The following is a 13,110-nucleotide window of genomic DNA, read 5'->3' as shown; positions in this document are numbered from 1 at the left end:
GGAAACCCTATCGTTTTTTAAGATGGAGGGATGTCACCCTCGGTTCAATCACACACTTTACTGAACATAATGATTCGGGATGGCTGCACACGGTGGGATTAACCGTGACCCGGTCTGCATTGTTCTCAGATTTGCAACTATTTGATGACGGCATGTCTAGCGTAGGTCCAAGCTCACCCCCTCCATTCCCACCGTCCCCAAACTGACAAAAACAAAAACAATTGTGGCAGCCAGCATATTTCTGATGCATCACAATCTATTTTTCGCTTCCTCTCGCCACATGCCTTCTAGTCTCAACCCGGATGCCAGTGCCGCCCACTTTGAAGAACAAAGCGGGAATCATGGGAGCGTCATCTGCGGGACACGTGCTTGGCTCCTGTCTGGTGTCACTTTATTACATGTCGCACTTTCATCCCCCCGAACCAGACAAAAAACAGCCTAAACACAGTTGAACTTGGGCCAAAAGAGGCCGTCTGGATCGCAATTATCCAATTCAGCGAGGAAAGGGAGCCGATTAACATCCAGGTTTCACCGGAGCGCCAGATGTTTTCCCTCGGCAAACAAATATTGGGAAGGGCGGTGCAGCCGCGGGTCGCGTTTTCTTCACGTGTGATACCTGACACCGCTGTAGCGTTTGTGAATGGGAGCCATGAGAGTGGCGTGTTATTATGGAGCAGACAGACAGGCAGTAAACTCCACCCTGTGTGGTCCACTCGTGTGACGGAAGCAAGGGCGTGCTCCAACTCTCAAGTGTCTAATTTGCCTCGGTTCAAACGTAAAAGAGAGTTCAGTTTATCTTCGTGCAAACAATGTGGTATATAGGTCAACTTTGGTGATCTGCTTATTAAAATTTTACAGGCAAAAAGTATTTGATTTATCATCGCAATATAAATTTCTAATTAAAAATATCATTTTGAAAAAGTCAACGATAGTCCTGATATCATAATGAAGAGAAACACAAACACCTTGGTTACTTAAAAAAAAAAAAAAAAAAAGTTATACGACTGTTATTAAATCTCTTTTAAAATTAAAATGTAATTTTTTCCCTTCAGGATGTAAAATGTGTTGTGACCCAAAAACGTGATTTTTTTATTTAAATATGTCTGTAAAACAAAAATAGCCTTATAAAAACAAAAACACGAAATACATTTTTGAAAAAAATTATTGAATGCAAAAATAGAATAAAAGATATGGTTTGAAATACTAAAGTTTTGTTGAAAATACAAGTACACGAAATGTTTAAAAAAAAATTAAAGAAAGTACATTTTATAAAAAGAGTTTAACAACTTTTGAACATGTTTTGGTTTCTGGATGTGCAGACTAAGTAGATGTATAAAGGTTTTTTTGGTTTTTTTAAGAAAACTAACATTAATCACCTGAAATCAAGCACCGAACTTTTGTTGTAGTATATCTACGTTGTCAGCCTCACCAAAACCCGATTTTGTCACAGAGGTTTTCATTTCACAAGCTAATCTGTTTCTGATTTCCTCAAGCCTCTCAAATTTTGACTCAAACAGATGTTTTTGAGCAGCGGAAAGGGATCGGATCTGGAGGGTTGCCCAGTATTTTAATGCACTCTCTGACTCAAGGTCAAACAAAGACGTCGTCTTAGTCTGTCAAGCATGTAAACAGTAAACCAGCTTGCTTTGTCAATAATGGTATGAACAGAAGAAAAATTCTATTGGTTTCTCTGTTTCTGTTTCTGAAACGGTCATCTGATTTCTTCGCTAGATGTGCGCAGAGCTATTCCAGGGCACTATAATTGAGTTGTCACTGCCATTCAGAAACAAGAATAGCCTTTTCCCAGTCATGGGCTGTTGCAGAAAGAGGAATTTAAAGGAATTCAAAACACAGCTCAACCGTCATTTACTCTACCACTAAACTCAGGAAACTAGTATCTCACTTGGTACCTGGCTTGACCCCAATGTTTGTGTGGACTGAACAACGTCTGTAATGGAAAATGACATCCATCAGCTCTCCTGAAATGTTAAATGTGGTCTGCAGACAGTTATGCAGCATCAAAACAATGTAGCGTGCATTTCAAAGAACTGCACACAAATAAATGAAGGACTTTTATTATTGTAAGTGTGTGCGCGTGTGGATTGTAGACAGACTTCATTATTGTGAGTGTTATGGTGTATCCTCTCAATATTGCTCCCAGAACACCTTCTCCGCTGCACCAGCCCGACTGGGATCACGGCGAGGGTTTATTAGCTCAGCCCCGCGACGCAAAAGCAGTCACCGCCACCGTTCTTGAAACAACAGTAGTGTTTTTAATATCTCAGTGTACACCGCAGTGGTCTGAACTCGTCCTTATCCGCCATCTCACACGTTCTCCATCAGAAAAATTGCTACTAAACTGCACTTTAATACTGGAGCGCGCAAAATGCAGTCGATTTAGCGTAAATTGGCTAAAAACGATGCATGGCGCAAGCTGCTGTGGCAACGTGGCACATCTAGACAGCCCACTCAGCAAACCACCTTCAGACATGAGAGGAGAGAAAACAGAAAGAAAAGCTGCAACTCATTTAGAAACACATGACTGGAGTATAGCGTACATTCTTCCTTCTGGAGCCATGCAGCCGAAGAGCGTTAGGGTTAGACCGGGTTTTACTAGATTACAGAACAATATTGGTTTTACTAGACTGTACTGGGTCTGGGTCAGGGTTGTCTCGTGTGGGTTAGCATCAGCAACCGAAACCAGCATTTGGTTTTCTTTACAGCAGATTAGCAAAAACCGTTGATGCTTATTCTTCATCAACGTTGTAATAAAAATTAAGGCGGTCAATAAGTTATCGGTATTTAGTGTTAAATTGTTGGTCTATAAAATAAATCGACTTTTCACATTGACTGATTTTTAGACTGGTAACTTCCCTGCAGAAGCGGCACGTGCGATCTTCATAGCAATGTATGACTGCTGTATCCGAATATATGTACTCGCGGTTTTGAATATTTTTATTATTTAACACGTCAGTTTTTTAATATGTTTCAAAGTATATTATTTTGGTTATTGGTGCCTCCAGACACTCTCACACATACAGTTTAATATCACCAAATAGTTATGATGATAATATCTTGTAACGGCGGTCTCACAGGCTGGCAATGTGACAATATGACGATATGAAAAATTACCATAATCGCCTCAACCCTAGACTGGGTTTTATAACACTTCACATTGTTACTGACTAAAGATTAGATTGCTCTTTTCGAGACTCCAGACTGGTTTAAGCTTTACTAGACTACACAACCGAATGGGCTTTGGTAGTTTACAGAAAAATATTGGTTTTACTAGACTACATAGCATGAGATTGGATTTTGCATAGCTGCAGATTGTTACAGACATGTTACAGACTTTTCTTAAATAATAATTATACAGGTTTTTTCTAGAACTACCAGTCTAAAGAATAGACTGGGCTTTACTAGTTACAACAATGCAGATAGTTACTGACTTTTACTGAGGTCAGGTTTTACAGTACTGCATTTTTTTTTCTTATTACATTTGACTAGAAATTAGGTTGTCTTTTGCTTAACTACAAATAAGACTGAGCTTCATTAAACTAGTAAATATGCCGGGGTTTTCTATATCACAGTTTTACCAGACTAAATACCGAACTGGGTTTTATCACAGCAAAGTAAAATAAATAATCAAATAATCAAACAAGATGGGACTTGTTATACTTGACTGCGGATTAGGCCGGGCTTGGCTAAACTACAGATTAGGGCTGGGTGATAAAATGATAAATGATCATTATCGCAATATATTTCAGCAAACAACAGAAATGACTCTCTGATTTTAACACCAGATAAAAGAGCTGACAAAAAGCAGAAACGCTGTGTGAAACAATACAGCAAGAAGACTTTTCAAGATACATATCACCATGAATTACAGTGGAATTACTGTATTAAAACTAAACGAACCATGGTATTTTGGCGGAAATGTGAGATATTCAGTCAAATTTTATTACATTAAGAAATGTACATGTAGAAATGTATTAGAAAGAGTTATTGAAAATAATTACAGTATTTTTGTGAAAATAGCTGGACGCCGATGAGACCGGAAGCTACACCCACAGAATTTACAAATGGTGGCGCCCATTTCTACTTCAGGAAAACTTCAGTTCTACTTCAGTTTTTTTCAACAAATACCTAAAATCCATACGGTTATATCTTTACCATGAGGTGATGCGTGTGGTTTTAAGTGTGATTATCATAATTTAAATGTATGCTGCTATGGAAGACCGATGATTTCAATGCCGATTTCGCCATATAAAAAAAACTAGTTACTGCACAACACTTTTGTCACAATCAGAGCTGGACTTTTCAGACATGACTACAGATTATGCTGACTTTTATCATTCTACAGAATATTCCTGTCTTGTCTAGGTTAGTCTGGGATTTACCAGACTTTACAGGCACACGTTTACTGGATTACAAGTTCGGGTACAAAGGTTTAATTGTCTATAAAACTCAGATCGGCTTCTTTATACCACAGACTACACCTCTCTGGATTACAGTAGGCCGCCCTCACTAGAGGAGGGTTGGCTTCAGTCAAGTATGGAGTAGGCTTGGCTTAGCTGGACGAGGCAGGGACTCTACAGAAGCAAAATAAATAAATCTCACCGCAAAATGACCTTATCGCACGTTTTAGAGAAATAAATGTTTTTTTTCAGAATTTGAAACAAACCGAAACCGTCAGCCTTTAAGAAAATGACGCATGCTGACAGCAAAAAAACAGCAAAAAAAGTCTTTCATTGTTCCATAAATAGAAACTGTTACTATAAAAGCACAATGTCCTTTGCTTGATTGATTTGAGCGAAGCCTGAATAATGCGCTCCATTAACTCAAACAGGTTTTACTGAGACTTGTCTCTTGTAGTGTTGTAGTGTCACGGGACTGCCCTAAGCAACCAGTGTCAAACAAACACGATCTCCCTCAGGACTGCTGTTAAGTGCTCCATAAAAACGAAGGTAACTCTAGAGCACTAGGGTTAAATGCTCACCTACTAACACTTGTGCATACACCATCTCTACCTTAATACACATTACTAACGGACTAATTTGCCAGGCAAAAACAGCACATACTAAAGCTGCGTGGACCACTCTTGATTGCCGTTTAACTCAACAAAACCTCCATTGTTTAAGCTGAGTGAGTGAGTATGTGTGTGTGTGTGTGTGTCTCTAAGTGAAAGAGAGAGAGAGAGAGAGAGAGAGAGAGACAAAAGAAGGGAAAGTGCAACACGCTGCTGTGGTCACAGACAACTACCTACTTGACTAGGTCAAAGTCCTATAGAGAAACTCTACAAAACAGAACTAGGCTTATATATAGCACACCAACTGCAATTTTAGAAAACATTTAAGCAAATTAAACATGTTTGTAATGAGTAGTGAAGGTTCATTCTTTGTCTTTTGTCATTGGTTTATAGGTTCTTTTGCCTTTAGTGGAAGTACTTCAAAGGAACACCCTGTTTTACGTCCTACTGGCCACATAGCACATCAAGTGTTACGAGACGTATTGGACTGACCACATCTCATCCACAAAACTAGCACCTGAGTTCAGCTGTTCAACATGAACTCAGCCCATTGGATTAATGGTTAACCCAAGATCTAAGGCGCCATCTTAAAGGGATGGTGCACCTAAAATAAATCACACTATTCCAATCCTGACTTTTTCTTTATAAACGTTGATATAAATATATAATACAATGAATGGATCCCTTTCTTTTCACACATAACAAATGTCTAAATATTTATTTAGCCAACTGAAGAGGGAGGACAACTGTCAAATAGGTAAAGCCAAAAAACGAACTCCTCCTGAACGCTCACAATTTCTACAAGGCCCTATTCCAACACTAAAAGGAGAAAAAAAAAGGTGTCTAGTGATTAGTTTGACTCAGAAAACCTAAAATACAAAAAAGCGACATGGATTGACAGACACTGGCTCCTGTTTTAATGACTGCTTTATAATTTAAAGCGACTGCAAGGGAGTGTGTAAACTCCAGGAGACCGATGAAGGCGCAATCTGACAAAATGAAGACCAAATGTGTGCCGGAGAAGCATTCAATGCGTAAGAAACAGTTCCCACACTCCCACATTGAAGAGCCACTCTATACAAACCATATGGCAGAAAAAGTAATACTGCTGCTTTTATGGTGGCTTTGACTTTAGGATTTTTACAGATGCGGTCACTATGAACAACTTGTGTGGAAAGTAGGTGTACCAACATTCTTTGAAAATTGAACCGGGTCTGGAAAAATGTGAGAATGTGTAAATAAAAATATCATTTTGAATGAGCTATTCCTTTAAGAAATGCGAAAATTAACGTCCTTGCTTTTGAGAAACGTGGCAGGCCTTTCAAATTCTGCAGGATTTGTATTTGTTTTCTGAGATGAACACTACTCCTAAGTCTATAAGATTTCAGCAGCAGCAGCAACATTAAAAATTCAGCAGCTGTAAAAATAGCAGCGCTCAAGAGAGCCTGTCGAAATGTGGACATGCAGGTGGTGTTCACACACTTTAGAAAAAATCCCCAGATGAACACCAGATGAAAACTCTGGGATCATGACTTGGACTTATTCAAGGAAATCACTTCTAGCAACAAAGTATACAAGCATAATCATAACAATACTTCTATAAATTATGACCAAAACAAATGCGGTTGCCAATATATATTATGCATCCATGAGCAAATTACACAATTAAAAAAAAAAAAAAAAAAAGAAAAGTCAAAAAGCCCCCACATTTGTCACTGGGCTTGCTAAAAGTGAAAGCGACAGGCACCTCTGGGAAATGGATGGCTGTCTTGAAAGGACACGGCAACAAATCAATGGCGGGAACTTCATTAATGAAGAAGTAGAGCTTGACAGTTCACAATGGCCCTGAAAAGGGAGTTGTCCCTAGTAATCTGTGACAAACCCCCTGGACGGGACCGAGGGCCTCCCTGCCCCCATTAACACTCACTAAACAAAGGCCAGTGCACTTGTGAACCCTAGCGGATCAATGCACCCTGCTCCACCCAATTAATGGGATTTCCTCAACCGCAGTTTTCCAAGATGTCATCAGGGACTCAGGGTCTTTCAGGATCTATCATGTGAGAAACAGGATTCCAGAATCTGTTGAGAAAGGGCCATGACTTTGGCCAAAATCAAAGGGGAAATCCTGACATCGGCTGATGTCACCAAGCTTGATGTCATGTCGCTTATTTCCCAATCACATCCTGTTGGAGAAAATCCATGTTCCCAGTTGAATATCTTGGAACATGCATCCTGTACGTAAACGGGATGCAAATGCCATTTCATATTCACAGGGAGTGAAATATGCTCTAAAATGACAGCAAAAAAAGAGAGAGAACAGGTGCTGGTGTTGTTTTAGCTTTTGTTCATTGTAACCTCAAATAATGGTTGCTTTAAACCCCCGAACCTCACCTGTTCCGCGGAGCAGCTGTTGGTTCCAACAGCATTGTTGACACTAGTGATCAAGAACCAATCCAAGTAAACCTGGTCCTAACTAGATTGGTTTAGCTCGTGAGCCTCCCAAGTGACCACAGCTGGTTATCAGCATAAGGCCTGTTTTGAACACTATACTGCAACAACAACCAGCTTTTTCCACATTAGTGTAAACCCAACATTAATATCTGACACGAAAACTGGATGTTCACATGCAAAACATCCGTTTAGACAAATGCAGAAAAGAATATTCTTCAGGCATGTGCATTTCATTTTGTTTTGATACTTTTCTTTGCCGTCTGATGGAAGAGAGATTAGAACACCTTTGTTTAAAAAAAAAAAATAAAAATCTGTTGCATTGATGGCATGCAAATATTTGTGACAGTTGAACAGACACGTTAACAGCCGTTCATTCAAATTAAAATTTTTTTTTTTACACAGAGTGGGTTCCAAAAAACATACATCTAATGAAAACCAGTTAAAGGAATAGTTCACCCAAAAATTTCAATCCTGACATCATTTGGTCGTCCTTGAGTAGTTCCAAATCTGTATGGATTTCTTTGTTTTGTCAAACACAAAGGAACATATTTTGAAGAAAGTTTGAAACCAGGCTGTTTTGGGTCACCATTGACTTCCACAGTAGGAAAAAAAAAATACTATGGAAGTCAATGGTGACCGAAAACAGCCTGGAACTACTACAGAAGTGTCTCTTGTGGGTAAACCATTTCTTTAACCCTATTTTTTTTTTTTGTTCTGAATAATCAATCACGTTAACACCTTTAAAACAGGGTCTAATTTGTTAGCTATGTACATGTTTGTCAATGTACAGAGCATTACATAAACGTTAAAAAAGCCATTTCTAAATCACCAGAATATTACATTGCTATCCCTGAGGAAAAACTTTAATATGAGGAGAAAGCGTTTTCCAAACTGAAAAAAATATATAGTCCAAAGAGTGTTTAGCCGATTATTCTGAATAAAAACGCACCACTGGCTTCAAAATCCATAGGCTTTTAGCAGACAACAAGATCGATGCCAACATTTCTCAGGAATGCCAGGAATACCATAGTGATTTCCCAACTTTCCCTCTGTAATCCCCAAGCGGAGTCATTCAGCGGGATCACACACTTCACTGACACACTGTGAACTCTGTGTGGAAGGCACAAAGATGCACTCAAACCACACAAGGGTGGGCAGCACTGGCCTCAAATGTGTTTGAAACGCTTTCTAAAGATAAAGTGCATAAAATTCCTGCCAACATCCGAACTAGAGTCAGCTTATGCTCAGTTTGAACTAGGCTACGCAGCTCTCTTTGGCCTACAAAAGCAGGCCAAATTTATAAAAGTGGGTTAAACTTACTTAAAAGAAAGTCTGGCAGTATATATCCACGTTCTAAGGCATCCAGGAAGTCAGCATTGAGGTAAATGCTAGAGATGATACAGGTATCATATGAAGCGCTGATGCTTATTGATTCTGAACCCGTTGCCCTCAGCTAACCTCGCAATAAGACAAGGACACATCCGTCCATAAATCAACCCCACTCTCCCATGGCATGAAAGACAAACAAGGCTATTAAACCAAAAACACTAATATGTTTCAAAGTCCATCATCTGATTTGTGGTCTAAAAAGCTCATTTTACTCATAAGGTGATTCGAGAGTAACAAGACGCAATCAATAAATGTTGAAAGAGCCTTTGCATAGATGAAATACTTCATATGTTTGTCAGCCTAGAAACGTGGCCAAAGATTAAGTGAACATTTGGTTAAAAACCTCCTATAAACTGAAGATTTCACAGTTTCAATAATTTACTTTCACACACTTCTTAAGCAGATATTGTCATCTCACTCTGTGTATAGCAATGCTTTACGGCCTTTATTTCCCCTGCGGCCGAAGCTTTTACAACTGCAGGCCTCAAATTAACTTGTTTTCCTGTTTAATTGCTTTAAAAAGAAATGATAATTCCTTCTACTTGTCCTGTTTATTATCTGGCAAAAGCTGCAAGTTAAATGAGGCCCTTACGTTTAAGTGGCTGAAGCAATGAGACCCAAGAGGGAAGCCGCTTCAGAGCGATGAGACAATACGGAGAAGAATCGTGAACATTTCCTGAGAACGCAGCCACGGGCCAATCACGACGGAGAAAAGGGAAAAACTCTGGCAAATACAGATTCGGACTATGTTTGTCGGTCAGTGTTAAGCGAATCACAAAAACCTACTTACGGCCATTCCATAAAACTGCAAATATGTGGACAGCGCTATTTATGTACTTAAAGCAAATTACCACAAAGCCAAAGAGCGAACGAACAGCATTGCGAGCGGAGGAAGACCGAAAACAATGATTTAGCTCCAGACTTCCTGAGTTCCTCATAAGAACACACAGCCACAGGACAGAACGCAGTTACCCATTTGTAGAAATACCTTGAAAGCACAGGAATAGTTTAACCCAATGGCATCACCAAATGTGGTTTCGTGCTATAACTAGTCAAACATCCTGCCAAACAACAAACCTTGCTATTAATATCAGCGAAAGCTTCACAGCAACTGTTTCGACCTTATCTAAGACAGCATAACATATCAACACATTACATTACTGCTATCTCTGTACCTAATATCAAGTTCATACAGCATCCATCACGGTTATAATCTGGAGCTGTGATGATGCAGATCCCACAGGAAGCTGTCTCCATTCAACAACACAAAAGCAGCAGAGCCCATCAGAGCCGAGAAAGTCTATTTATATCTAGCCAGGGCGAGGCTTCAGTCACTTATGAGATGTTTTATATAATCTGGACGCTGTGAACTTTACACGCACCTAAAAGCTGCGTTTATGAACCCTGGTCTGACATGGTCTTCTTTAACCCATGGCTTTAGAGGCTTTCTGGACACTTTTCGGGCTCGCCGAACAAACTGTGCTAGACGAGCACCTGCTTGGCCAGTTTAGGAGCATCTTAGCCAAGCTGCGGGAGAATACGGTTAACCATAGTCTGCTTTTGTGATCTTTTTTGCAGCTGCTCATTGTGATGGACCGCCTTTAGGATGTCAGGATGGTTTGGGAATCTCTGTAAGTTGGCCGACGAACTAGTCACCAGCTAAAAGGATACACTTCTGAAGGTAAGTAATACAAGATGTGTTAATTGTAACAGGTGTTGATATATATATATATATATATATATATATATATATATATATATATATATATATATATATATATATATATATAGTAACCTATTCAATGTATATGTGCAATTACTAATAATACACCACAAGCAGTTTGATATCTCAGCAGGATGAGACAATGCAATACAGCAGTTGTCTAATGGGTGAGGCATCAACAAAGAGGGCGCGAGGATTTGCCTCCTCAGTAACTCACTTAGTAACTCAAAGGGGGGCAATAGCTGACTCCAGTGGTCTTGCAAGTAAGCAAAACAGTCAGCAAGGTTCGAACAATCGCAGAATGGATAAAGTTAGGGGTCTCACCTCCTCCAGTGCGGCTACGGTATTCCTGCAGTGAGTCATTCTAGTGGTGAAGTTTGAGGCGGTGGGCGATTTATAATCTTCATTCGTCTCCGCCACAAACTCCGCGACTGTGATCTGGTCCGGCATTGTACCTCCTTTCGTTAAAACCACAAATATCGGTTTTTAATCCTCGCAGTGAGCGGTTGCGGCGCGCCTGGTGTCGAAATTCACAGATAAAACGACGAAATTAAACTCTCATGAGCGTCCTGAAGTCTTAACATCGCTGGGTTTTGCCCTCGGTGGATTAAGACAAGTTGGGAATTGATAAAAAAATCATTAGCCAACTACAGAGAAGTGACGCTTCTGCGACGGGAAACCTCTCTCCCGCGGCGCCGGTTCTCACTTCTTCCAGCGTAAGCGCGTATTCGGTCCAAACGTTTGGTAATAAGCCGGCCCGCTGATGTAGTCCTCATCCGTTAAGGGACGGGAGCGTACGTTGTCGTGCCGGGATTGCTGCGGGCTTTAGGTCGATGCCGCTTTTGCAGCGCAATTCAATGAAAGCGCAGAAATTGACAAAGTAAAGGTGGAGGAGATTCAATGGGAAAGGGGTGACCAATGAGGAACCGGAGCCGCCGGCTTTGAGCCAATCGGAACGGACGCGGGGCGTGGCCTGCTCGTAGATCGCCTTCAGGATCGTGAGCGCCTCTCTTAAGGTGGAGAAGGAAATTTATCGTGCGTGAAAATACAGAAACCGACGTTTAATTTCTGCGGAATTAAGTACACGCTATCACGATTTAATACAGATATTTTATTCTTTAAAAAGACACCTGATGGTTTCTATTAGCAGCAGTAATAGGAATTATTATTTTATTTTATTTTTGCAAATATTAATAAATAAATAAATAGTCTGGGAAGCGTGCTGCTTTCTCATAAAATGAAAGTGGAGGGTGAAATAATGTCACAACAAAGACAAAATAATTCAGAAATGTCATCATGAGACCATTTTTAAACTTATTAAGTCATTGTGTAACAGACTGAAGTCTTTATTTAGCCTACTGACAATCTTCTCTTTTGCTCTTGCCAACAAATCTTTTTTGTTTGTTTGTTTTGTTTTGGGTTTTTTTTACGCATCCTCACGTGAGAGGCATTCCGTTTTTTCCTAAATATTCATTATTTATATCTCATTCATTAATTATATGTCCTTATGCTGATGATATATGTAAATAAATAAATAATGAAATAAAATAAATATTTTTTTTAAAAGGCTCAAAAAAAGAAATCCTTCCTGGATAAAAATAAATAAATAAACGTTTTCTGTTGAATAAGAGTGCTTCATTTTTAATGCCACGTGTTTTCCAATATAAGCTCCACAACAAAAGGCCGATTAAGATGATAATTAATTGCTGAGGCCTGTAATCGCTGGTGCAAAGGGAGCCAGCCTTTATTATGTGCAACTAAATCAGCTTTGATAATCAAAAAAGCGCAAAATGTAAAAGTGTGCATTAAATCACTGGAGGAAAAAAAGAGATATTTCGATTTTCACTCCAGAGTAGGCAGCGTCCATTTGTGATATAATATTAACAGAGGTTGAGACAGTGAGCTGAGGACAACAATTAATATTATTAAGTTCTTTCAACACAAATAATTCACTGGATTCACTTTTAATAGGCTCCAATGGAGAACCTGAGGAGATTTTTAACTGACCACAGCATTAAATATTAAACCCATCGGCAGAACAGTGCTTTGTATTGGGTTTCTGCCAGAAAATGTTCTATATTAATGCATTTTTGTCTGAAATGAATTATTCAAGCCTACTTTTACAGTATACTGATTATGAGCTCTTTAAAAATCTATGCGAGCGTAATCTAATACAACCTTTCTTTTTGACAGACAGACCTTTTTCCATAAAGTACTATAATATATGATTCATAAAAAAAGCAATGTTTTGCTTGTAAAAGCAGCAGTTCTTGTTTGTAACAGAGTGTATTTACATCCTCACAAAAGATCACAGTAAAAAAGAGGAAACTTCATTCAAAGCTAACATAATTCAGGCCACACGCTGCATTGTTCTGTTTATGTAGAAATACGGGCTACTGTGAAAACGCGATGTTAAAGACAATGGCAGGTTTTGGTTTATCGGGGCATGTTTGCACACCTTGACCGTTATTGGGTCAAACGATGACCCCAGTGACCTTAAAGCCAGTCGAAGTATCTG

The 13,110-nt window shown here is 39.4% G+C and overlaps 1 protein-coding gene across 4 annotated transcripts in view; it reads right to left on the bottom strand.

The window, feature by feature from the left end:
* The window catches only part of asap2a (ArfGAP with SH3 domain, ankyrin repeat and PH domain 2a), a 50,757-nt gene extending 39,185 nt beyond the window's left edge, over nt 1–11,572 (bottom strand). Inside the window, exon 1 of one of the 4 annotated variants that reach the window (XM_043262911.1) lies at nt 10,917–11,572. In XM_043262911.1, the coding sequence (XP_043118846.1) occupies nt 10,917–11,042 (126 nt within the window). In that variant the 5' untranslated portion in view covers nt 11,043–11,572. The remainder of the gene's footprint in view (nt 1–10,916) is intronic. The other 3 variants (XM_043262912.1, XM_043262913.1, XM_043262914.1) reach the window with 3 other exon arrangements.
* Nucleotides 11,573–13,110: the final 1,538 nt, after the last annotated feature.

The sequence above is a fragment of the Puntigrus tetrazona genome, chromosome 17, assembly GCF_018831695.1.
Source record: "Puntigrus tetrazona isolate hp1 chromosome 17, ASM1883169v1, whole genome shotgun sequence".
In the NCBI taxonomy this organism is placed as follows: domain Eukaryota; kingdom Metazoa; phylum Chordata; class Actinopteri; order Cypriniformes; family Cyprinidae; genus Puntigrus; species Puntigrus tetrazona.
Note: the sequence above shows the minus strand (reverse complement) of the source record. Positions and strands in the feature narration are given on the sequence as shown.